General features: G+C 44.0%; 1 protein-coding gene across 1 annotated transcript in view; it reads right to left on the reverse strand.

Annotated features, from left to right (window-relative positions):
* Positions 1-24,742, reverse strand: part of CIAO2A (cytosolic iron-sulfur assembly component 2A) — an 84,842-nt gene that overhangs the window by 28,919 nt on the left and 31,181 nt on the right. Inside the window, exon 4 of the mRNA XM_069222952.1 lies at positions 19,386-19,431. Coding sequence (XP_069079053.1) covers positions 19,386-19,431 — 46 coding nt within the window. The remainder of the gene's footprint in view (positions 1-19,385; positions 19,432-24,742) is intronic.

Genomic DNA, 24,742 nt, shown 5'->3' on the forward strand with positions numbered 1-24,742 from the left:
GCTGAAATCCAGACAGGAAGTATAAAGTTGATACAACATTTTACCGGCTTCTTGGACATTAAGTGGGAGTTTGTTAATGCTGAAACATTTTTGTCACAGCTTGTCAAGGGTAATCACAGTTTATCTGACGTTTTTGTAGTTTTAGAGGACGATGCAGCTAATATAAAGAATGCGTTCCTTACTCTATCAAAAGCAGTAAAGGGGGCATTATAAGGTCCAGTACATGGGTGTTCAGAGAAGAGGGGATAGTTTGATGCAGTATATCCCATAAAGAGCTAATGGCCTCTCTCCATAAAAAACAGAGGTCTGTTCCAGAAGTTGCCCGTTGCAGTAAGGCCTATAAGAGGGCAATTGCAGAAAGGAAAAATGCACTTAGATTGAAGGCTTGGGAGGATCTACAGGAAGCTAGCCTCAAGAATAACCAGAAGACTTTCTAGAGCATTATAAACCAACCGTTCCTTAAAAATGAGGAAGAACTCATGACTGAATCTGCTATATAATGTCATGACTGGACCGCCTTTTTTTGTGAGGGTTCTATTCCAATAGCAAGGGTGTGGGAGGCGTTAGGGATTCAATTTATGCAGCAAAATAATATTTCCTTCCCAAGTACTGCCCTCACTGGAAGAAGTGATAGAGGCTATAGGATCCAGCCCTAGTAGAAAAGCCCATGGCCCAGATGGGGGTCCCTTTAAATTTATTCAAAAGTAATCTTAACCAGGGGCCCCTCTGCTAATCAAGGTTTTCAGGGTGGTAATCTTTAATCATAGAGGCTTGTAGTTTCCCCAGTTAGAAACAAACTAGCAAGGAGTATTAATGCCCTTTTTGCACTTCGCAGCCAACTAGGTAAAAAAAGCAACTGCAAACATGCTGACTATTAGGCAAAATGCATCAGCAAGGCATCCTTTAGGGCAGGGGTCTAGGGCATACAGACAGCCTCGTCCTTACAGGTAAATGAAAATAAATTCGCCTGTTGCTTATTGGCTCTTCCCCGACCACCCCTTCTTTTATTTCACAAGGCTTCTACACCTCAAGGACATCTTAAGGACACACCCAATGTTGTGGTGCAGGGTGTGGACCAACGAAGCCTTATCATTAAATAGAATGATAATCAAGGATTGTTGGACTTTCACTCGAGGATTAGAGATTCCCTGGTTGAGGGGAATTAGGGATATGGCCGTGGCCTTGGACAGCCAGGACTTGTTTGACGATCAACCCACAAATTTAATTTTGGTAGGTAAAAAGATTCTTAGGACCATGTGCTACACTTACTGGGAAAAAGAGAGGTGGGCAAAGGTAACCGAGTTTCCTTCTGTTACCTTATACATGCTGCTTAATCCACTCGGGAATATTCAACCATTTTTGCTATATGATGCTCAGCACTATCAGCACTTTATCCTACTTAGGTTTCGACAGAGCCTTTTTCATAGGCTAGTTACTTTTCCTTAGCGAAATGATTGGACACATGATATTTTACCTTGTCTATGCGGTGAGAAATCTACACAGAGCGCTTTACATATTTCGTTTTTTTTCACTTTTAGTTCCAACTGCAGATCCCACACCTTATTAATTAAACACTCCCTGTGCCATTGCATAGAAGCATTGCACTTTTTGCAATCCTTGGCCTCAGAGGAAATTTGGTTTACTTTCCTGAGGCTGGTGATCAAGGCAAGGAAATTGCTCGAGTAGGTTTTTAAGATGAATGCTATTTATTTTCTGTTTATTCTCTTTTATTCCTGTTAAATAAACACCTTTTGCATTTGAAGCACCGTACTCCTGCAAGTTTTGCAATTAGATGAAACTGTGCCGCCTGTATACATTTCTTTTTTTTCAATGCCTCCTGTAATGTGGCAGATTTGCATTGGTAGGCTCCCAGGTCAAATGTCATTGTACTCAGAGCATCTTACAATTTCTACTTTTAAGAATTTTCAAAACCATTGAAAGGGCACTAGTTCTTATCTTATCTTTCTTCTTAAGGATGTCATTATGAAATCATGTTTTAGCATGTTCCATCTTACATTATGTCTTGTAGTATGACTGTATTTTACTTTTTTGGTTCATAATAATATGACTGAACAAGGTAATTGATTGACAAAGATGCATAATTGTAAAAAGGACGTAGTTTACTTTGGTCATCACATTGAAAAAGCTGAAAGGAAAGTCTCAAAAGTGTTTTTGCAATTCTGAAAATTAATCATCCTACCACCCAGATTCCAAACCTTTCCTTGATTGCAAATCTTTTAATAAGGGTTACTCATAGTGACATAAAGGACCCAATATAATTCGACAAAGAATGTTCAGAAGCATTCAGAGTTTTGAGAGAATGTTTATATAATGGCCACACCCTTGGAATGCTAGATTATAAACCGACATTCTTTTTGTAGGGTCATGAAAAATGTGTGAATCAACAATTCAAACCCAAACATGGGGAAACTAGGACACTGGTAGCCTACTTTACAGCTGTATTGAATCCCAATAGCTGTAAGTCTTCCCGGTTGTTTGAAATTGGTTGCAGCTGTTTGCGTTGCCATTGAACAAAGTGAAGGAACAGTGATGGGCCAAAATATAATTATATATGTCTGACACTCAATTAAGATCCTGTTGACATGCACACAAACTCAGCAATAATACAGTCTAATGACCAGATATGAGCAAGTCATACTGGCAGCAGAGCGCATTTCAATTAAAGGTGCAATTCACTACATGCAGCAATGTTGCTTCTGATTCTAGGGAGATTGTGAAGACAGGGACAATGGTGATGATAATGATGAAGAACATGAACACAACTGCATCGCAGTTACCGAATCATGTACCAAACCAAGACCAGATATGAAAGAAATCCATTTGGAGATGGCTGATATGACTTTATATGTTGATAGTTCTTGTTTGAGAGACCATTTGGAGCGCTGAAAGCTGACTATGCAGTATGTTCCATTTATGAACATTTTAAGCATCCTATCTGCCAAATGCAGCTTGCTCAAGAGGCTGAATTAATTGGATTGACAAGAGCTTGTTACTTGCCAGAACATTTCTATGTGACCATTCATACAGACAGCCAGTATGGTTTTGGTGTGGTGCATGATTCTTGTTAAGTGTGATAATGAAGAGGTTTTATTACATTTCCTATCACATGAGTAAAGAATAAATTACATGCAAAATGAAGAAAATGGGAATTGTTTCTTACGGAGTTCAATTCAAAATTTTCTGAGTGAGTTGAGAGATCTTTAGGAGGAAATTACAGAAGGCGAGAAAATGTGATGAGAAATATTGGGTTACAGGAAGAATCATCAAGATGTGTATGATACTCCTGAACATAACTATGAACTGCCAAGTGCAATGTTGTATCCCATGGCTCAATACTTCCAAAGACAGTCGCAGTGTGGAAGGGATGGTTTGATCAGCACCTATAGAAAACATTGGGAAAATGAGAATTTCAGACATGTTGCTGAGAATTTCTGTTCTAGATGTCTAGTGTGTTTGAGAAATAATCAGGGCAAACAAAAATTTACAACTGGAAAATCAGAATCCCATTTACAAGACTCCAAGCAGATTTTGCGGACATGCCAGTTTGCAATGGCTTGAAATACATTCTTGTAATCGTCTGATTGTTTTCTAAATGGGTTGAGGATTATCTTACCTGGAAATCAGACAGCCTTGCAACTAGTCTAGTTTTCGTTAAGGGAATTAATTACGAGAATCAAAATTCCGACTTCTATGGAGAAGGATCGGGGCTCAGATTTTTAAAATGAGACTTTGTGATTCATTTGTACTGCTCTCCAAAGTGAGGTTCTACTGTAGCTATTGTCCTTAAACTTTGGGAGTGGTCAAAAGGATGAATACATTCTCAGGAATTAGCCAAAGTCAGTACTTCTACTGGTTTCAAGTGGCCAAATGTTTTTCCTCTTGTTTTGATGAGCATCAGATGCACTCCTGATAAAACATACCAGTCTGATGCCCCATGAGGTGATCATGGGCAGAATAATGAGATTGGCTTATACTACTTCAGCCGCACTTGTTCCAATAACTGATGACATTGTACTAGATTACTGCAAAGGTCTGGTCGATATGGTGAAAACTGTCTCTCACCAACTTGGCAACAGAAATAACAAAAGAAATACATTGTCACAATTTGAACCATGGAGTCTCGAGAGTGGGCCAAAGGCACTTAAGGAGCACTGGAAGGGGCCACACCAGGTGATTTTATCGGTAAATACTGCTTTGACATGTGCGAGAATCCCACAGTGGATCCACATTGCTCTCATAAAAAGAGTGACAGTGGTAGTTGAAGAAGTTGTGAAAACAACCAATGATCCACAGAGTCGAGCTCAGGTTTAGAGTGTGGTTCCAGAAAGGGGTGGGAATTTGAATCTTGTGAAAAAAATTAGTCATCACAGTTCAGATCACTGAAAGTGAAAGTTCTGATGAAAATCCAGGTATCTCTACCAGCGGTGCTGATGCTCATTTTCAAAGTGATGATCAGAGTGAGGAGCTGTTGCAATGCCCAAGTCAAAGTCATGAGTGACAGCAAGATGAAGTAGTCTCTGATCCAAAGAATGAAAGACTTCAGCTGCAAATTCCCAGAGGAAGAAAGCAGTTCACAGTGAATTGTGCAGCTGAAATTGATCAGGGTTCAGGTCCATCAGGGAGTGGAAAAGCAGGTGGAAAACTGAAGAAAAAAGGTAACTGAAAATAACTTGCAAAAGAAAGCACTGGCAACAAGAGAGACAAGATAAATCAAAGCCAATAAATGAGGAATCAGAACTAATTGTATTAGACACAGAAAACAGTGACAAAAAACAGTGAACCCCCGTTGCTAGAAGACCAGCAAGAAAGAGAACTCCAAAAAGAAAATAGGTATCTTAATTGGTATATCTAGCCACAGTGTCAGAGGAAGAAGAAAAGTGGGAGTCAGATCTACAGAGCAAAAACCATTGCCAATATGGTATTGAAAGTGAACCTGAAAGGGACTAAAAAGGGAAGAAGAACATCCTAGAAAGTTTCCAAAGACTGTAAAGATTATTTAATAGTGAGAGTTTTTGATTAAAATGAAGACAAAATAGAGTTGCTGAGAGAATGAACTGAAATGAACGGTTGAAGAAGAATAAAAAGATTTTTGATTTTGTTTGAATTATTTTTAAAGAAATAAGAAACATACATTTGTTCATTTGTTTTACAAACTTTTTGTTGATTTGAACCTTATGGAGCCTTACAATAATGTTGTTTTAGTCTCAATAGAAAATGGAATAAGTAGATGGTGTAAAATTATTAGTTTAATAGTCTTATTAATGCTAATAGTCTTTGTTGGCCTTTTGTTGTGCCCAGAGTTGAATTACCTACAGTACATAATGAAGTAAAACATAACACACTTTCACATAGAGAAGGTTAGTTAGTGGATTTTAAGATATGTATGCAGAAATTATTAGAATACTGTGAAATAATGAAAAGCAGAACTTGTTTTATTTGTACTTTTCTTTCGTCTTTTGCAGCTAAGGTTTCAACTTATTCTCAACTTCCTATTTTGTATAGCTTGTGTACAGTATTTGTTAATTTATTTAATAATTGTAGGAAGTTGGCTCTGTATGTGCTATTTCAAAGTAAGGAATAGCATGCACAGAGTCCAAGGGTTCCCCTTAGAGGTAAAATAGTGGTAAAAATAGATAATACTAATGCTCTATTTTGTGGTAGTGTGGTCGAGCAGTAGGCTTATCCAAGGAGTAGTGTTAAGCATTTGTTGTACATACACAAGACAATAAATGAGGTACACACACTCAGAGACAAATCCAGCCAATAGGTTTTTATATAGAAAAATATCTTTTCTTAGTTTATTTTAAGAACCACAGGTTCAAATTCTACATGTAATATCTCATTCGAAAGGTATTGCAGGTAAGTACTTTAGGAACTTCAAATCATCAAAATTGCATGTATACTTTTCAAGTTATTGACAAATAGCTGTTTTAAAAGTGGACACTTAGTGCAATTTTCACAGTTCCTGGGGGAGGTAAGTTTTTGTTAGTTTTACCAGGTAAGTAGGACACTTACAGGGTTCAGTTCTTGGTCCAAGGTAGCCCACCGTTGGGGGTTCAGAGCAACCCCAAAGTCACCACACCAGCAGCTCAGGGCCGGTCAGGTGCAGAGTTCAAAGTGGTGCCCAAAACACATAGGCTAGAATGGAGAGAAGGGGGTGCCCCGGTTCCGGTCTGCTTGCAGGTAAGTACCCGCGTCTTCGGAGGGCAGACCAGGGGGGTTTTGTAGGGCACCGGGGGGGACACAAGTCCACACAGAAATTTCACCCTCAGCAGCGCGGGGGCGGCCGGGTGCAGTGTAGAAACAAGCGTCGGGTTTTCAATGTTAGTCTATGAGAGATCTCGGGATCTCTTCAGCGCTGCAGGCAGGCAAGGGGGGGATTCCTCGGGGAAACCTCCACTTGGGCGAGGGAGAGGGACTCCTGGGGGTCACTCCTCCAGTGAAAGTCCGGTCCTTCAGGTCCTGGGGGCTGCGGGTGCAGGGTCTCTCCCAGGCGTCGGGACTTTAGGTTCAAAGAGTCGCGGTCAGGGGAAGCCTCGGGATTCCCTCTGCAGGCGGCGCTGTGGGGGCTCAGGGGGGACAGGTTTTGGTACTCACAGAATCAGAGTAGTCCTGGGGTCCCTCCTGAGGTGTTGGATCGCCACCAGCCGAGTCGGGGTCGCCGGGTGCAGTGTTGCAAGTCTCACGCTTCTTGCGGGGAGCTTGCAGGGTTCTTTAAAGTTGCTGGAAACAAAGTTGCAGCTTTTCTTGGAGCAGGTCCGCTGTCCTCGGGAGTTTCTTGTCTTTTCGAAGCAGGGGCCGTCCTCAGAGGATGTCGAGGTCGCTGGTCCCTTTGGAAGGCGTCGCTGGAGCAGGATCTTTGGAAGGCAGGAGACAGGCCGGTGAGTTTCTGGAGCCAAGGCAGTTGTCGTCTTCTGGTCTTCCGCTGCAGGGGTTTTCAGCTGGGCAGTCCTTCTTCTTGTAGTTGCAGGAATCTAATTTTCTAGGGTTCAGGGTAGCCCTTAAATACTAAATTTAAGGGCGTGTTTAGGTCTGGGGGGTTAGTAGCCAATGGCTACTAGCCCTGAGGGTGGGTACACCCCCTTTGTGCCTCCTCCCAAGGGGAGGGGGTCACAATCCTAACCCTATTGGGGGAATCCTCCATCTGCAAGATGGAGGATTTCTAAAAGTTAGAGTCACCTCAGCTCAGGACACCTTAGGGGCTGTCCTGACTGGCCAGTGACTCCTCCTTGTTTTTCTCATTATTTTCTCCGGCCTTGCCGCCAAAAGTGGGGCCTGGCCGGAGGGGGCGGGCAACTCCACTAGCTGGAGTGTCCTGCTGGGTTGGCACAAAGGAGGTGAGCCTTTGAGGCTCACCGCCAGGTGTGACAATTCCTGCCTGGGAGGGGTGTTAGCATCTCCACCCAGTGCAGGCTTTGTTACTGGCCTCAGAGTGACAAAGGCACTCTCCCCATGGGGCCAGCAACATGTCTCGGTTTGTGGCAGGCTGCTAAAACTAGTCAGCCTACACAGATAGTCGGTTAAGTTTCAGGGGGCACCTCTAAGGTGCCCTCTGTGGTGTATTTTACAATAAAATGTACACTGGCATCAGTGTGCATTTATTGTGCTGAGAAGTTTGATACCAAACTTCCCAGTTTTCAGTGTAGCCATTATGGTGCTGTGGAGTTCGTGTTTGACAGACCCCCAGACCATATACTCTTATGGCTACCCTGCACTTACAATGTCTAAGGTTTTATTTAGACACTGTAGGGGTACCATGCTCATGCACTGGTACCCTCACCTATGGTATAGTGCACCCTGCCTTAGGGCTGTAAGGCCTGCTAGAGGGGTGTCTTACCTATACTGCATAGGCAGTGAGAGGCTGGCATGGCACCCTGAGGGGAGTGCCATGTCGACTTACTCGTTTTGCCCTCACTAGCACACACAAGCTGGTAAGCAGTGTGTCTGTGCTGAGTGAGAGGTCTCCAGGGTGGCATAAGACATGCTGCAGCCCTTAGAGACCTTCCTTGGCATCAGGGCCCTTGGTACTAGAAGTACCAGTTACAAGGGACTTATCTGGATGCCAGGGTCTGCCAATTGTGGATACAAAAGTACAGGTTAGGGAAAGAACACTGGTGCTGGGGCCTGGTTAGCAGGCCTCAGCACACTTTCAATTGTAAACATAGCATCAGCAAAGGCAAAAAGTCAGGGGGCAACCATGCCAAGGAGGCATTTCCTTACACAACCCCCCCCCAAACGAAAGAGGATGAGACTAACCTTTCCCAAGAGAGTCTTCATTTTCTAAGTGGAAGAACCTGGAAAGGCCATCTGCATTGGCATGGGCAGTCCCAGGTCTGTGTTCCACTATAAAGTCCATTCCCTGTAGGGAGATGGACCACCTCAACAGTTTAGGATTTTCACCTTTCATTTGCATCAGCCATTTGAGAGGTCTGTGGTCAGTTTGAACTAGGAAGTGAGTCCCAAAGAGGTATGGTCTCAGCTTCTTCAGGGACCAAACCACAGCAAAGGCCTCCCTCTCAATGGCACTCCAACGCTGCTCCCTGGGGAGTAACCTCCTGCTAATGAAAGCAACAGGCTGGTCAAGGCCATCATCATTTGTTTGGGACAAAACTGCCCCTATCCCATGTTCAGAGGCATCAGTCTGCACAATGAACTGCTTAGAATAATCTGGAGCTTTGAGAACTGGTGCTGAGCACATTGCTTGTTTCAGGGTGTCAAAGGCCTGTTGGCAGTCCACAGTCCAGTTCACTTTCTTGGGCATTTTCTTGGAGGTGAGTTCAGTGAGGGCTGTCACAATGGATCCATATCCCTTCACAAACCTCCTGTAATACCCAGTCAAGCCAAGGAATGCCCTGACTTGAGTCTGGGTTTTTGGAGCTACCCAGTCCAGAATGGTCTGGATCTTGGGTTGGAGTGGCTGAACTTGGCCTCCACCTACAAGGTGTCCCAAGTAAACCACAGTTCCCTGCCCTATCTGGCATTTGGATGCCTTGATAGAGAGGCCTGCAGATTGCAGAGCCTTCAAAACCTTCCTCAGGTGGACCAGGTGATCCTGCCAGGTGGAGCTAAAGACAGCAATATCATCAAGATAAGCTGTGCTAAAGGACTCCAAGCCAGCAAGGACTTGATTCACCAACCTTTGGAAGGTGGCAGGGGCATTCTTTAAACCAAAGGGCATAACAGTAAACTGATAATGCCCATCAGGTGTGGAGAATGCTGTCTTTTCTTTTGCTCCAGGTGCCATTTTTATTTGCCAGTACCCTGCTGTCAAGTCAAAGGTACTTAGGAATTTGGCAGCACCTAATTTATCAATGAGCTCATCAGCTCTTGGAATTGGATGAGCATCTGTCTTGGTGACAGAATTGAGCCCTCTGTAGTCCACACAAAACCTCATCTCTTTCTTTCCATCTGTGGTGTGAGGTTTGGGGACTAAGACCACTGGGCTAGCCCAGGGGCTGTCAGAGCGCTCAATGACTCCCAATTCCAGCATCTTGTGGACTTCCACCTTGATGCTTTCCTTAACATGGTCAGACTGTCTAAAGATTTTGTTCTTGACAGGCATGCTGTCTCCTGTGTCCACATCATGGGTACACAGGTGTGTCTGACCAGGGGTTAAGGAGAAGAGTTCAGGAAACTGTTGTAGGACTCTCCTACAATCAGCTTGTTGTTGGCCAGAGAGGGTGTCTGAGTAGATCACTCCATCTACTGTACCATCTTTTGGGTCTGATGACAGAAGATCAGGGAGAGGTTCACTCTCTGCCTCCTGATCCTCATCTGTTACCATCAACAGATTGACATCAGCCCTGTCGTGGAAGAGCTTAAGGCGGTTTACATGGATCACCCTTTTGGGGCTCCTGCTTGTGCCCAGGTCCACCAAGTAGGTGACCTGACTCTTCCTCTCTAGTACTGGGTAAGGGCCACTCCATTTGTCCTGGAGTGCCCTGGGAGCCACAGGCTCCAGAACCCAGACTTTCTGCCCTGGTTGGAACTCAACCAGTGCAGCCTTTTGGTCATACCAAAACTTCTGGAGCTGTTGGCTGGCCTCAAGGTTTTTGGTTGCCTTTTCCATGTACTCTGCCATTCTAGAGCGAAGGCCAAGTACATAGTCCACTATGTCCTGTTTAGGCTCATGGAGAGGTCTCTCCCAGCCTTCTTTAACAAGGGCAAGTGGTCCCCTTACAGGATGACCAAACAGAAGTTCAAAGGGTGAGAACCCTACTCCCTTCTGTGGTACCTCCCTGTAAGCGAAAAGCAGACATGGCAGGAGGACATCCCATCTCCTTTTGAGTTTTTCTGGGAGCCCCATGATCATGCCTTTTAATGTCTTGTTGAATCTCTCAACTAAGCCATTAGTTTGTGGATGGTAAGGTGTAGTGAATTTATAAGTCACTCCACACTCATTCCACATGTGCTTTAGGTATGCTGACATGAAGTTGGTACCTCTGTCAGACACCACCTCCTTAGGGAAACCCACTCTGGTAAAGATACCAATGAGGGCCTTGGCTACTGCAGGGGCAGTAGTCGACCTAAGGGGAATAGCTTCAGGATACCTGGTAGCATGATCCACTACTACCAGGATATACATATTTCCTGAGGCTGTGGGAGGTTCCAGTGGACCAACTATGTCCACACCCACTCTTTCAAAAGGAACCCCCACCACTGGAAGTGGAATGAGGGGGGCCTTTGGATGCCCACCTGTCTTACCACTGGCTTGACAGGTGGGGCAGGAGAGGCAAAACTCCTTAACCATGTTGGACATATTGGGCCAGTAGAAGTGGTTGACTAACCTCTCCCACGTCTTGGTTTGTCCCAAATGTCCAGCAAGGGGAATGTCATGGGCCAATGTTAGGATGAACTCTCTGAACAGCTGAGGCACTACCACTCTCCTAGTGGCACCAGGTTTGGGGTCTCTGGCCTCAGTGTACAGGAGTCCATCTTCCCAATAGACCCTATGCGTTCCATTTTTCTTGCCTTTGGACTCTTCAGCAGCTTGCTGCCTAAGGCCTTCAAGAGAGGGACAGGTTTCTTGTCCCTTACACAGCTCCTCCCTGGAGGGTCCCCCTGGGCCTAAGAGCTCAACCTGGTAAGGTTCAAGCTCCAAAGGCTCAGTTCCCTCAGAGGGCAGAACTTCTTCCTGAGAAGAGAGGTTCCCTTTCTTTTGCTGTGTTGCAGTTGGTTTCCCAACTGACTTTCCTGTTCTCTTGGTAGGCTGGGCCATTTTTCCAGACTCCAGCTCTACTTTTTCACCCTGTGCCTTGCATTGTGCTCTTGTTTTCACACACACCAGTTCAGGGATACCCAGCATTGCTGCATGGGTTTTTAGTTCTACCTCAGCCCATGCTGAGGACTCCAGGTCATTTCCAAGCAGACAGTCCACTGGGATATTTGAGGAGACCACCACCTGTTTCAGGCCATTGACCCCTCCCCATTCTAAAGTAACCATTGCCATGGGATGTACTTTTCTCTGATTGTCAGCGTTGGTGACTGTGTAAGTTTTTCCAGTCAGGTATTGGCCAGGGGAAACCAGTTTCTCTGTCACCATGGTGACACTGGCACCTGTATCCCTCAGGCCCTCTATTCTAGTCCCATTAATTAAGAGTTGCTGTCTGTATTTTTGCATGTTAGGCGGCCAGACAGCTAGTGTGGCTAAATCCACCCCACCCTCAGAAACTAGAGTAGCTTCAGTGTGGACCCTGATTTGCTCTGGGCACACTGTTGATCCCACTTGGAGACTAGCCATACCAGTGTTACCTGGATGGGAGTTTGGAGTGGAACCTTTCTTGGGACAGGCCTTGTCTCCAGTTTGGTGTCCATGCTGTTTACAGCTATGACACCAGGCCTTTTTGGGATCAAAGTTTTTACCCTTGTACCCATTGTTTTGTGAAGAGGCTCTGGGCCCACCCTCCTGTGCAGGTTTTTGGGGGCCTGTAGAAGACTCTTTACTATTTTTAGTTTTGGTTGTCTCATCACCCTTCTGCTGGGGAGTCTTTGTGACCCCTTTCTTTTGGTCACCCCCTGTTGAAGTCTTGGACACCCTTGTCTTGACCCAATGGTCCGCCTTCTTTCCCAATTCTTGGGGAGAAATTGGTCCTAGGTCTACCAGATGCTGATGCAGTTTATCATTGAAACAATTACTTAACAGGTGTTCTTTCACAAATAAATTGTACAGCCCATCATAATTACTTACACCACTGCCTTGAATCCAACCATCTAGTGTTTTCACTGAGTAGTCAACAAAGTCAACCCAGGTCTGGCTCGAGGATTTTTGAGCCCCCCTGAACCTAATCCTGTACTCCTCAGTGGAGAATCCAAAGCCCTCAATCAGGGTACCCTTCATGAGGTCATAAGATTCTGCATCTTGTCCAGAGAGTGTGAGGAGTCTATCCCTACACTTTCCTGTGAACATTTCCCAAAGGAGAGCACCCCAGTGAGATCTGTTCACTTTTCTGGTTACACAAGCCCTCTCAAAAGCTGTGAACCATTTGGTGATGTCATCACCATCTTCATATTTAGTTACAATCCCTTTAGGGATTTTCAACATGTCAGGAGAATCTCTGACCCTATTTATGTTGCTGCCACCATTGATGGGTCCTAGGCCCATCTCTTGTCTTTCCCTCTCTATGGCTAGGATCTGTCTTTCCAAAGCCAATCTTTTGGCCATCCTGGCTAACTGGATGTCCTCTTCACTGGGGCTATCCTCAGTGATTTCAGAGGTGTTGGTCTCTCCTGTGAGGGAACCAGCATCTCTGACTATTATTTTAGGAGTCAGGGTTTGAGGGACCCTGTTCTCCCTAGATAGGACTGGTAGGGGGGAATTGTCCTCCAAGTCACTATCCTCTTCCTCTGAGTTGCCACCCTCAGAGGGGTTGGCCTTTTCAAACTCTGCCAAAAGCTCCTGGAGCTGTATTTTGGTAGGTTTGGGGCCCATTGTTATTTTCTTTAGTTTACAGAGTGACCTTAGCTCTCTCATCTGTAGATGGAGGTAAGGTGTGGTGTCGAGTTCCACCACATTCACATCTGTGCTAGACATTATGCTTCTAAAAGTTGGAATACTTTTTAAGAAACTAAAACTGATTCTAGAATCTAATTCAAACTTTTAACAAACTTTTAAACTCTAAAAGAAATGCTAAACAGGATCTAACACAAGGCCCTAGCAGGTCTTTTAAGAATTTAGAAAACTTTTCAAATTGCAAAAATCAATTTCTAATGACAATTTTGGAATTTGTCGTGTGATCAGGTATTGGCTGAGTAGTCCAGCAAATGCAAAGTCTTGTACCCCACCGCTGATCCACCAATGTAGGAAGTTGGCTCTGTATGTGCTATTTCAAAGTAAGGAATAGCATGCACAGAGTCCAAGGGTTCCCCTTAGAGGTAAAATAGTGGTAAAAATAGATAATACTAATGCTCTATTTTGTGGTAGTGTGGTCGAGCAGTAGGCTTATCCAAGGAGTAGTGTTAAGCATTTGTTGTACATACACAAGACAATAAATGAGGTACACACACTCAGAGACAAATCCAGCCAATAGGTTTTTATATAGAAAAATATCTTTTCTTAGTTTATTTTAAGAACCACAGGTTCAAATTCTACATGTAATATCTCATTCGAAAGGTATTGCAGGTAAGTACTTTAGGAACTTCAAATCATCAAAATTGCATGTATACTTTTCAAGTTATTGACAAATAGCTGTTTTAAAAGTGGACACTTAGTGCAATTTTCACAGTTCCTGGGGGAGGTAAGTTTTTGTTAGTTTTACCAGGTAAGTAGGACACTTACAGGGTTCAGTTCTTGGTCCAAGGTAGCCCACCGTTGGGGGTTCAGAGCAACCCCAAAGTCACCACACCAGCAGCTCAGGGCCGGTCAGGTGCAGAGTTCAAAGTGGTGCCCAAAACACATAGGCTAGAATGGAGAGAAGGGGGTGCCCCGGTTCCGGTCTGCTTGCAGGTAAGTACCCGCGTCTTCGGAGGGCAGACCAGGGGGGTTTTGTAGGGCACCGGGGGGGACACAAGTCCACACAGAAATTTCACCCTCAGCAGCGCGGGGGCGGCCGGGTGCAGTGTAGAAACAAGCGTCGGGTTTTCAATGTTAGTCTATGAGAGATCTCGGGATCTCTTCAGCGCTGCAGGCAGGCAAGGGGGGGATTCCTCGGGGAAACCTCCACTTGGGCGAGGGAGAGGGACTCCTGGGGGTCACTCCTCCAGTGAAAGTCCGGTCCTTCAGGTCCTGGGGGCTGCGGGTGCAGGGTCTCTCCCAGGCGTCGGGACTTTAGGTTCAAAGAGTCGCGGTCAGGGGAAGCCTCGGGATTCCCTCTGCAGGCGGCGCTGTGGGGGCTCAGGGGGGACAGGTTTTGGTACTCACAGAATCAGAGTAGTCCTGGGGTCCCTCCTGAGGTGTTGGATCGCCACCAGCCGAGTCGGGGTCGCCGGGTGCAGTGTTGCAAGTCTCACGCTTCTTGCGGGGAGCTTGCAGGGTTCTTTAAAGTTGCTGGAAACAAAGTTGCAGCTTTTCTTGGAGCAGGTCCGCTGTCCTCGGGAGTTTCTTGTCTTTTCGAAGCAGGGGCCGTCCTCAGAGGATGTCGAGGTCGCTGGTCCCTTTGGAAGGCGTCGCTGGAGCAGGATCTTTGGAAGGCAGGAGACAGGCCGGTGAGTTTCTGGAGCCAAGGCAGTTGTCGTCTTCTGGTCTTCCGCTGCAGGGGTTTTCAGCTGGGCAGTCCTTCTTCTTGTAGTTGCAGGAATCTAATTTTCTAGGGTTCAGGGTAGCCCTTAAATACTAAATTTAAGGGCGTGTTTAGGTCTGGGGGGTTAGTAGCCAATGGCTACTAGCCCTGAGGGTGGGTACACCCCCTTTGTGCCTCCTCCCAAGGGGAGGGGGTCACAATCCTAACCCTATTGGGGGAATCCTCCATCTGCAAGATGGAGGATTTCTAAAAGTTAGAGTCACCTCAGCTCAGGACACCTTAGGGGCTGTCCTGACTGGCCAGTGACTCCTCCTTGTTTTTCTCATTATTTTCTCCGGCCTTGCCGCCAAAAGTGGGGCCTGGCCGGAGGGGGCGGGCAACTCCACTAGCTGGAGTGTCCTGCTGGGTTGGCACAAAGGAGGTGAGCCTTTGAGGCTCACCGCCAGGTGTGACAATTCCTGCCTGGGAGAGGTGTTAGCATCTCCACCCAGTGCAGGCTTTGTTACTGGCCTCAGAGTGACAAAGGCACTCTCCCCATGGGGCCAGCAACATGTCTCGGTTTGTGGCAGGCTGCTAAAACTAGTCAGCCTACACAGATAGTCGGTTAAGTTTCAGGGGGCACCTCTAAGGTGCCCTCTGTGGTGTATTTTACAATAAAATGTACACTGGCATCAGTGTGCATTTATTGTGCTGAGAAGTTTGATACCAAACTTCCCAGTTTTCAGTGTAGCCATTATGGTGCTGTGGAGTTCGTGTTTGACAGACCCCCAGACCATATACTCTTATGGCTACCCTGCACTTACAATGTCTAAGGTTTTATTTAGACACTGTAGGGGTACCATGCTCATGCACTGGTACCCTCACCTATGGTATAGTGCACCCTGCCTTAGGGCTGTAAGGCCTGCTAGAGGGGTGTCTTACCTATACTGCATAGGCAGTGAGAGGCTGGCATGGCACCCTGAGGGGAGTGCCATGTCGACTTACTCGTTTTGCCCTCACTAGCACACACAAGCTGGTAAGCAGTGTGTCTGTGCTGAGTGAGAGGTCTCCAGGGTGGCATAAGACATGCTGCAGCCCTTAGAGACCTTCCTTGGCATCAGGGCCCTTGGTACTAGAAGTACCAGTTACAAGGGACTTATCTGGATGCCAGGGTCTGCCAATTGTGGATACAAAAGTACAGGTTAGGGAAAGAACACTGGTGCTGGGGCCTGGTTAGCAGGCCTCAGCACACTTTCAATTGTAAACATAGCATCAGCAAAGGCAAAAAGTCAGGGGGCAACCATGCCAAGGAGGCATTTCCTTACAATAATGATCAATTTTTGTCTCTTACTTGTCAAATATCAATGCGTGGTAGGGGCGTTTGCCCATCTTTCAGAATGAAGAAGCTAAAAACTGTGTTAAATGTGTAAAATTTCTGAAAAGGATTGCGCTAATTGAGCATGGAACTAAATCTACTAAAGAGGGGGTATGTGTGTAGCTTGAGTGTGGAGGAGAAATAATTTATTAAGGAATACAATGGGTGAAGAGTAACAATAGTGAGAGATTGGAGAGATGAAGCAGCAATAAGAGAACAAATTAAAGAATAATAATTTCGATTGTTGAATTTATATTCTATTCTGAGAATAGAACAAGAGAGGAAATGTAAAATGTGTATGGTGTGTCATAAAATTCTGAAAGGCAGCAAGGCTGAATATGTGGGCAGTAGTGAGTGTGAGGGAAGGTATGTTGTAAGAGGTGATTACTTGATTGAAGAGGAAGTCATTATGTGTGTGGTCAGACTGCTTATTTCAGCTTTCTCCATAACTGGATTGGATCTTGTTATCTTCCTTGAGTGTTTCCTAGAGTCTAATCGTATGAGTGGAACAGATAATGTAGTTGGTTTGAAGAGAGTGAAATGTGAACTTGGACAGGTAGTTTTGTATAAATTAGGTGCCATTATTCCTCCTATAGGTGGTGGATATGAATGATGTGAAATTCAGGCATTTCTATTAGTAGACAGACTAGCTTTAAGTACAGCTGAGCTCTAACCCAAATTAATTCAGAGCTAAGTGCTATTAGAACTATACTGAAGCAAAACCACTTGGCTCTAGATATCCTTCTTGCAAGGGAAGGCGTGTCAGGTTGATGTCTGCCCTTCCTACATGCTTTCAGTCTTCAGACTGGGTCTTCACAACCTATTGAGCTTCCAGGACTTTCTGAGCAGACTAGACATGTAGCACCTAGACTGAGATTGCAAACCCAGAACATGCGTGAGGGCCCTTGTGCTATTTAAAATTGGTCACACACTGGGTGTCTGTTCCTACCACATAGGGTCATCAGACTGTTACTGAATTTTAAACAACTTAATTATAAGGCTTGCCACATTATCACTGCACTATTGAACAGTGAATACAAATATTCGCTGCTGTATAAAGATACAACATAGACTGGACGATACAATTAATACGTGCTATTTATTGCATTATGACAAGTATTGTCAGCTTCTTACACACCTAAAAAACTCTCTGCATTATCTGGTCAAGTTTAACAGAAAGATGCCTGGCTTCTGAAGGAGGTTACCAGGTATGGTTCAAGAGTAGGCACCAAAGGGTAGAAAAATGTCCATCATCTTTTTTATGACTAGAAGACCAGATTATTTATGATGATGACATGATGAATCTCTACTTTGCATTCCAATACAATAACATGGGTTGGTCTTTCCCTGTTCTAGGTTGGCCAATCCAATGCAGAAACCTAACCCCCTTCACCATTAAAAGAGCAAAACCTAAGTTTGACTTGATGGTCAGGAAAGTCTCAGCCATTCTCAGACCCAGCCCATGCACGTTTTTACTATCAAATAAAAGAAAATAGTGAACACAATTCAGATTGACATTATCAGTGTCAAAATCTACTGCAATTTCTCTTTTGGCTGGATTCTGCAGCAAAAACCCAACATTTGCTCTTAAAAAGTGTTGATTCAGTGTACGCTGACTGCTGTGGGTTAACTTCAGTTATGTTGATTCATGGTATCCTGATTGGAAACCCGCTGGGATAATATATCTGTCCCTCTTATGTGGTCAGAGGATGACAGATTTTCTGCAGTTGAGGGCCCTTTTACTGGCTCCAAATGCTTTTCTCATGAGCACAAGATTCTGTATTGTGTTGACAGAACATAATCACATCATGTCATGTTCTAACAATACAAATCAAGTGAAGCACCCTCCTAACCCGGTGCTTAGCTGCCATGCCATGGGCATGTTCAAGTGGGCTCTAGACGTCAACATCTCATTGTCTGTGTACAGCTAGTGAGACTGAAGAACACAGAGGCAAACTCACTACAAAATCAACCAATCACCTAAACGGATCATCTTACCTGATACTCAATCCCTGGAATCTTTACCAGGTTTACTCATGTACCAACATTAGTCATTGGTTGATGGCTGTCGTCATGGGTGGGTTTCTGATGAGCTGGTTGCTGGATTTAATCAAAACTTCCCTTTCCTCTCCTCTCAATCATCAGCAAAGTTCCTTATAAACCAGACTTTCTTTCCACCTCTCCGATCCAGAAAGCAATAGCCTAGGATTCCTAATTTCCGTGTTTGGAATCCCCAGGCTTTGGCAACAAAAATAACTCCCATCTTTTCCAAGTGGCAGATCTCCCTACTACTGATCAGCACCTTAAGAGGAACAGTGTGAAAGTTTGGTTTCTAATGGTCTAGAACATCTCTATTTTTCATCACAAATCAGGAGTCTTCCAGGCAAGAACAAGAGTTAAAACCCCATGTTCTGACAAAAGGGCTGGGTAGATAACTAACCATCTCAGCTGCAATGCTGTTTACACATTAATTGTAGTTTAGATACTCAATGCGACACCTGTAAAAGTAGCCTGTACAGTAGCTTAGCCTAGAGGAACAATCCTTTCCTCTGTTAAACCTAGTATTCAGAACTTCATTGCAATGAACTTCTCACAAAGTCACGTGAGAAATGGAGCGAGATCCGAAGGTTGGTATTTTGGTGAAAGTGAACTTTTTACACACTGCCTTTCAACGTGTTGCACCTCTTTGCATATTTCTGCATGGATTAGATCAGTCGCAATGAACTGCACCCAAGACGTTACTGAAGCCCAGCTAAAAAGAAAAAGAATGGCCAGGAGAGTTGCTAAAGTAGCAGCCCATAATGACAGGTGCGAGTCCAGTAATGCTTTCGATGGACCCGTGGAGGACTTTGGAGTGTTGTCGAAGTATACAGCATATGGAACATGTAATAATTTTTACAGCAACACCTGCTGGGCAGGACTGAGAGAACTGGCATCCAAGCAACACCTTGCGAGAGATAGTTAGTACCGCTTCAAGTTTCTCAGTGTAAATGTTTTGTTACTCTTACACTGGCTGGCCGGAGTTAGGAACCATGCTGAAGTAATACTTTTTTTTATTCTGAACTGCTGGGAAAAACAAACCACAAGAAAAGAAATGACAAGACTGGAAGGCTTTCTCAACTCGATGCATCTTTGTTTCCTACGTTTTAGCCTTCACACGCACAACATAAACCACAGATCTCATTTCCATGTGTGATGACATACTGCCAAGTTTCTCATTTGGTCTGAACAGCCAAGTGGGTGGACTCTCCCTGCCTCCTCCCCAGACACATCTGGACACACTTACTGCCCCACCCGTTTCCCTGCCACACACCAGACCCTCTGAGCGAACTTACTGTCTTCCTCCGTGGAATGTGCTCCTTCGGAAATGTAGATTTCTAGCTGAAAAGAACAAAGAAAATTAAATTGTCAAGTGTCTGAAAATTAACACACCAGATGCCTCAACGAACTGGCATCATTATGTAGTGTGACTAGTGTGGATGAATAATCTATCTAAAGATGTCTACAGATATATATGCCTCAGTGAGTGGGTATGTGAAAGGCATTTAGGGGTCGGCCGTAGGTGTTTTATGCTTTTAACAGTAGAGACAGGTTTCTGAGTCCTGAAGATAGCTGTAGGTGTGCAATTACTAACTATGTAATTTTATGGATGATAATGTTTGGTAGTTATACACCTGGGATTGGGTATAGGATATTATTGACTCTGTGGGGTTGATACTGGAGAATGACACCTTACAGGTGTGTGACACTCATTATAGTGTGGGTAGGCATGTGAAGTTTCTAGGAGTTTTGGTTCATTCAAGTTTGCAAAGCTTTGGTGGATAAGAGTAGGTTTGTGTTGCTTCTGGATTGAGTGGCAGCTTTTGGTGTGCAATTTCACTTGCCTCTGTGTAGGTTTACAATGTCTTTGGAGGTGGGTGTTGGTGGAAAGTGTACGTGTACAAAGCATCCAGGGAGAATGTAGGTGCATGTTTGCCTGAGAAAATGGATTTAAACATGCAATAACTCAAGTGGTGGATGTAAGTACCTGGATCCAAGAACGCTGTAGGCGTGTGGTGTCTCTAGTAGATAGCGTAGGTGAACCAAGCCCACCACAGGCGGAGATCATAGGTGTACTTCTGTTTTTGGGAAAGGATGTAAACTATGATGACTTTGGACTTGATAACTTCAAGAGTGAGTGTAGGTGTGTAATGTCAAAGATTGTCCAGTGAGTGCCAGTATGTGATAACTCTTGGCGTGGGTGGGATGTGCAAAAGTCCTGACAATATACGTATGTGTGTAATTTCTGTGAATGGTAGGTTAAGGTATGTGATCCTTCCAAGGGTGGGTGTAGGTTTACGATTCCTCTGATGGTGTTGATGTCACTGGGCGTAAGTATGGATGTCAGGGTCTATATGATATTTTTTCAGTTTTTTTATTAGTCATTACAAAATCAATATTCAATGTATTACCTATAAAAGTAGCCTGTACACTAACTTAGTCTAGAGGAACAGTCCCTTCCTCTTATTAAATCTAGTCTTGAGAACTTCATTGCAATGAACTTCTCACAAAGTCGCCTGAGATCCAAAAGTTGGTGTTTTGGTGATAGTGAACTTTGAGCCTGCAGATTTTTGCAATCCGAAGATCTGACTTGACTGAGTAACTTCTAAGGTAAACCTCAGTTGATGACCTTCAAGTCGACACTTCTGAACCAAACAGTTTTTCACTTTCACAACTGCAAGGTAATTTTTTTTACACAAGCCCTTTCATCAGGTTACAGCTCCTCGCATATTTCTGCATGGACTAGATCAGTCACCATGTACTGCACCCAAGGCGTTACTGTACTCCAGCTAAAAATAAAACAAGCATTTGCAATGCAATAGGTCTCACATTTGCTTGAGTTAGAGCTAGTGGTGTTGTAAATTCATAACTGGACTTTTCTTGCCACATAAATTGGACAACGCTGCCTCATAATTTGGTATTTTCCTGTCACATAATTGCATATAACTAATGCACTCCCATTTACCTTCTTACTCTAACTGCAACCAAAAAAGAAAATGTTGCCATTTAGCATCCTAATTTAAATCTGCCATGCTAATTCCAACAGAACATCACTTTCAACACCCCACCATCAGAGTTGCTGGCTGGCTAACAAAAATCCCCAAACAAAAGAGACACAAGAGAGCCACGGAGGAGTAACAAGAGAAATAAACTAGAAGGGTCACCCAAACATGTCAAGAGTGTTCAAACAGTCATAGTGTATTAAGTATGTGAAGTTGACCTGAGTCATAGTCATAACTGCAATAAGGAGAGATTAAGAAAACATTTACAATTATCATGTAAACCTAATAAAAAACATTATCAGAAATAACCTTTTGGCATTAGGCTGTAATGCTCAGAACAGCCCTTAGAGGACACCACAATGAAAATAGCATTTTAAGAAACATGCTCATGTAACCGTATAGTTAGCCCCTAGAAAGCCTAACCACATGAAGAGAAAATGTCAGAAAGTAATGCACTGTAACCATATATTTATCCCCTAGAGGGCATAGCGCATTATACAAATTTATGGCTAGCAGGCCTACTGCAACGAACTTACAATCAAAGCCTTTGAAACACAAACTACTTCCAGCTATAAAATAAAAGTTTAAACCATGAGAGTGCTTAAAAAGATCCTGAATGGTGGGAGGGGTTATTATTTTGGGGTCCCCACTAATCTAGTGTGGGGATCCAGAGACGATGTCGACAGAAAGAGCATGTTGTCGTAGACGTTTTTGGTGGTGGTCCCATTGTCCTAGGACCACCCCAGGCTGAGTTATGAGCAAAAATGTTTTCTAAAAGTAATGGCCTACAAAGCATTATGGGGCGAGTTTCCCGTGTGCAGTGAATATTCTAGTATTGCTCTCCCCCTGTGTTGGGAGCGCTTCTTTGAGGATTTCCCTGTTTTGTCTGTAAAGCATTTATCATGTTTTTGTGAAAGCTGTGGAGTGTGAAGGGGAAAGCCAAAAGAAAGGACTCTGATTAGGTAACAGTGTAAACAATGTGACCAGTATGTCAATACCGCCGATGGAGTTCATGCTGTTCTGCGCTATTTGCGCTCTGAGCGCCATGGCCGCTATGGAGCACGAAGGGGAGAGACAAAAGAAAAAAAAGAGTTGATAATACGCTGAAGTATATTGGGAGTTGTGCAATAATCCATGTAAACAGGGTCAGTCTGCAAGGCGGTAACAAATGTAAAGCATTTACCAATGACATCAAGAGATTTTTGAGAGGCAAGCCCACAAACAAGAGGAAGTGATGGGCATGATTAATAGCCCACAGAATACTTACAACAGGCTGAAAAGTGCTCGACTTAAAAATGGCCAAGAGGCTTGCTAAAGTAGCAGCCCATAAAGTAGGTGAGTCCAGTAATACTTTCAATAGACCCTTGGCGGAGGTAACATTAGTGACAGTGATGGAGATTTATAAAGTGCAAGGCTACTCAGGAGTATCACAATGCTATATGGTCTATAAAATAAGCAAATGCAAAAGGCAAATACTGTGAAAATAGCCAGGTCTTAAGCTTTTTTTTAATGAGAGACTCAACCTTTGTTTGACGAACGTCCACAGGGAGCTTGTTCCACCCTCACGGGCTCCTTAAAGAGAAGGAACGACCGCCTGCAGTAGCCAGACGAATCCTAGGGGGTCTTAGCCAGATGATTACCAGATGAGTGTAAAACGCTCGCCGGGCTGCAAAAAGTGATCCTGGTCGAGAGATAGTCAGGTCCAGACTGATAAAGAGGTCTGTGCATTAAGAAATCAGATTTAAAAATAATCTGTTTTTCAATAGGAAGCCATTAGTTCTCAATGAGGAAAGCCTGCCGTGTTTACTGGTGCTGCATGAACTTTACTTCCAATGCCAAAGTACACATTTAAATGCAAACAATTTACCTTCTTGCTTATAGATTTTACCATAATTTATAAATCATGGCCGTTCCTAAATAGCATAAGTCCCATCATGGTGTGTTTATATTATTTATTCCTCACAGAACCCACCAGCACCTAGACTTGTTCTTGCAGCGCTCTTTTTGGAAGTCTTTGTAAGCACTTTCCCAGTTGTCGCTTGTAAACACAGTGATAATGAAAGACAATATTTTTTTGGTCTAGGCCTCACAAACCTGCTACTTGCAGCTACTAATTCCCTAGCCTAACCATTTGACTTCACCGCTCCCCCCTCCACGTCCCTCAATCGTTTCTTCAACTGGCCTGGAAACACTCTATTGTACCCCAACTGCCACAAACCATTAATTTCCATGGCATGTATTAAAAATGAGCCCAAAATCATGGATTCTCCTTATTTGAAAGGTATCTTTTCTGTGTGAGATTGTCCCCTCAACAATGGCAGACAGACCAGAAAAGACACTGGGCCGGGCACCTAAATTAGGCAGCCATAACCATTTATGGTAGCCTTTAAGTCATCCTAAAATTCCCAATGGGGAAGCAATTGCCTGCTCTGCAATCTACTGCCATCCAAACGTGGCAACTTTGCCATTTGCTGGCATCCAAATGTGGCAGACCAACACAGAAAGAAGGATGACTTTTTCCAGAAGATGTCCCATTATCATCACCTCATGCATCAGGGGCCGAGGCATGCCACATTGAAGAGCCATCTCATGCAACAAGGAAAATTCTAGCTACTCTCAGACATCCTCAGCCATTAACATTTATAAGTAAGGTAATTTCTCTGTAGTCTGTACATTTTAAACAAAGACACGAAGAGGATGAATATATCCAATTCCTTTTACTTGCTTAGTAGTCAGAGAAACAAAGTATATTTCATGATCCATTGTGCACTACCCAGTAAAGCTTGGTTGAGCGATCTTAAGGAGCAACATCATCTACACCTGAGATTCTTAGATCTCAGCCCAGAGATCTCCAACCTTTTCTATAATAAAATCTATTTATTTTAAATAACAATTATCTCAAGCTACTAAAACAAATTTGAAATGCTACAATTGTGACCACTTCAGGCAAGATTCCATTAGGGGCACTGGATGCTGGATGACCTTACTACCTCAGTCCACCAGGCAAGGTCACCAGCAATTATGCCAAAAAATATTAATCCATTTCAATTTTGAATTCCTCTACATGTCATTGCCTGATGTATGCAAAGCCCCTTGGCACTCAAGACAGAACATCAGTAATAAGACTCAAAGCAACATGAATTACCATTTAAATATCAGCAATAAATATATTTTCCTATAAACATCAGCGCATCTGAAAATACACACGTTTTACATTCAAGTGCAACTTTTTCAATTTCGGAAAGATACCTAATCCACCAAAAGCTTTTCATTTACTAGGTTGGGCTACACATAGGAGAGCTACTCACAGGTAGCTGGACAGCTACCAGTAGCTCCCTGGCTTCTCGTTGGAGAACCCTGGTCTGCCTTGATCGTGGTTGGAGAAGGAGGAGCTCCCCTGTGTGTCAATCCTTACTCTGTCATCGAAATAACAGACATTTGAGTTCATGCGTATCAAAAGGCAATAGTAATCCTATTTGCCTTCCCCATAGTAAGGGTCAAAATCTGACTGTATATGCCTTGCCCACTATGGTACAAACTGTGATACACACGACAGCCTCTCTTTGTTACGAACTGCAATCTGTTGTGCCATGATCCTTTTACTATATATAAGTAATTACTCTGCACCTATATAAGGTATTGGATTCCAG

The sequence above is a fragment of the Pleurodeles waltl genome, chromosome 3_1, assembly GCF_031143425.1.
Source record: "Pleurodeles waltl isolate 20211129_DDA chromosome 3_1, aPleWal1.hap1.20221129, whole genome shotgun sequence".
Taxonomy (NCBI): domain Eukaryota; kingdom Metazoa; phylum Chordata; class Amphibia; order Caudata; family Salamandridae; genus Pleurodeles; species Pleurodeles waltl.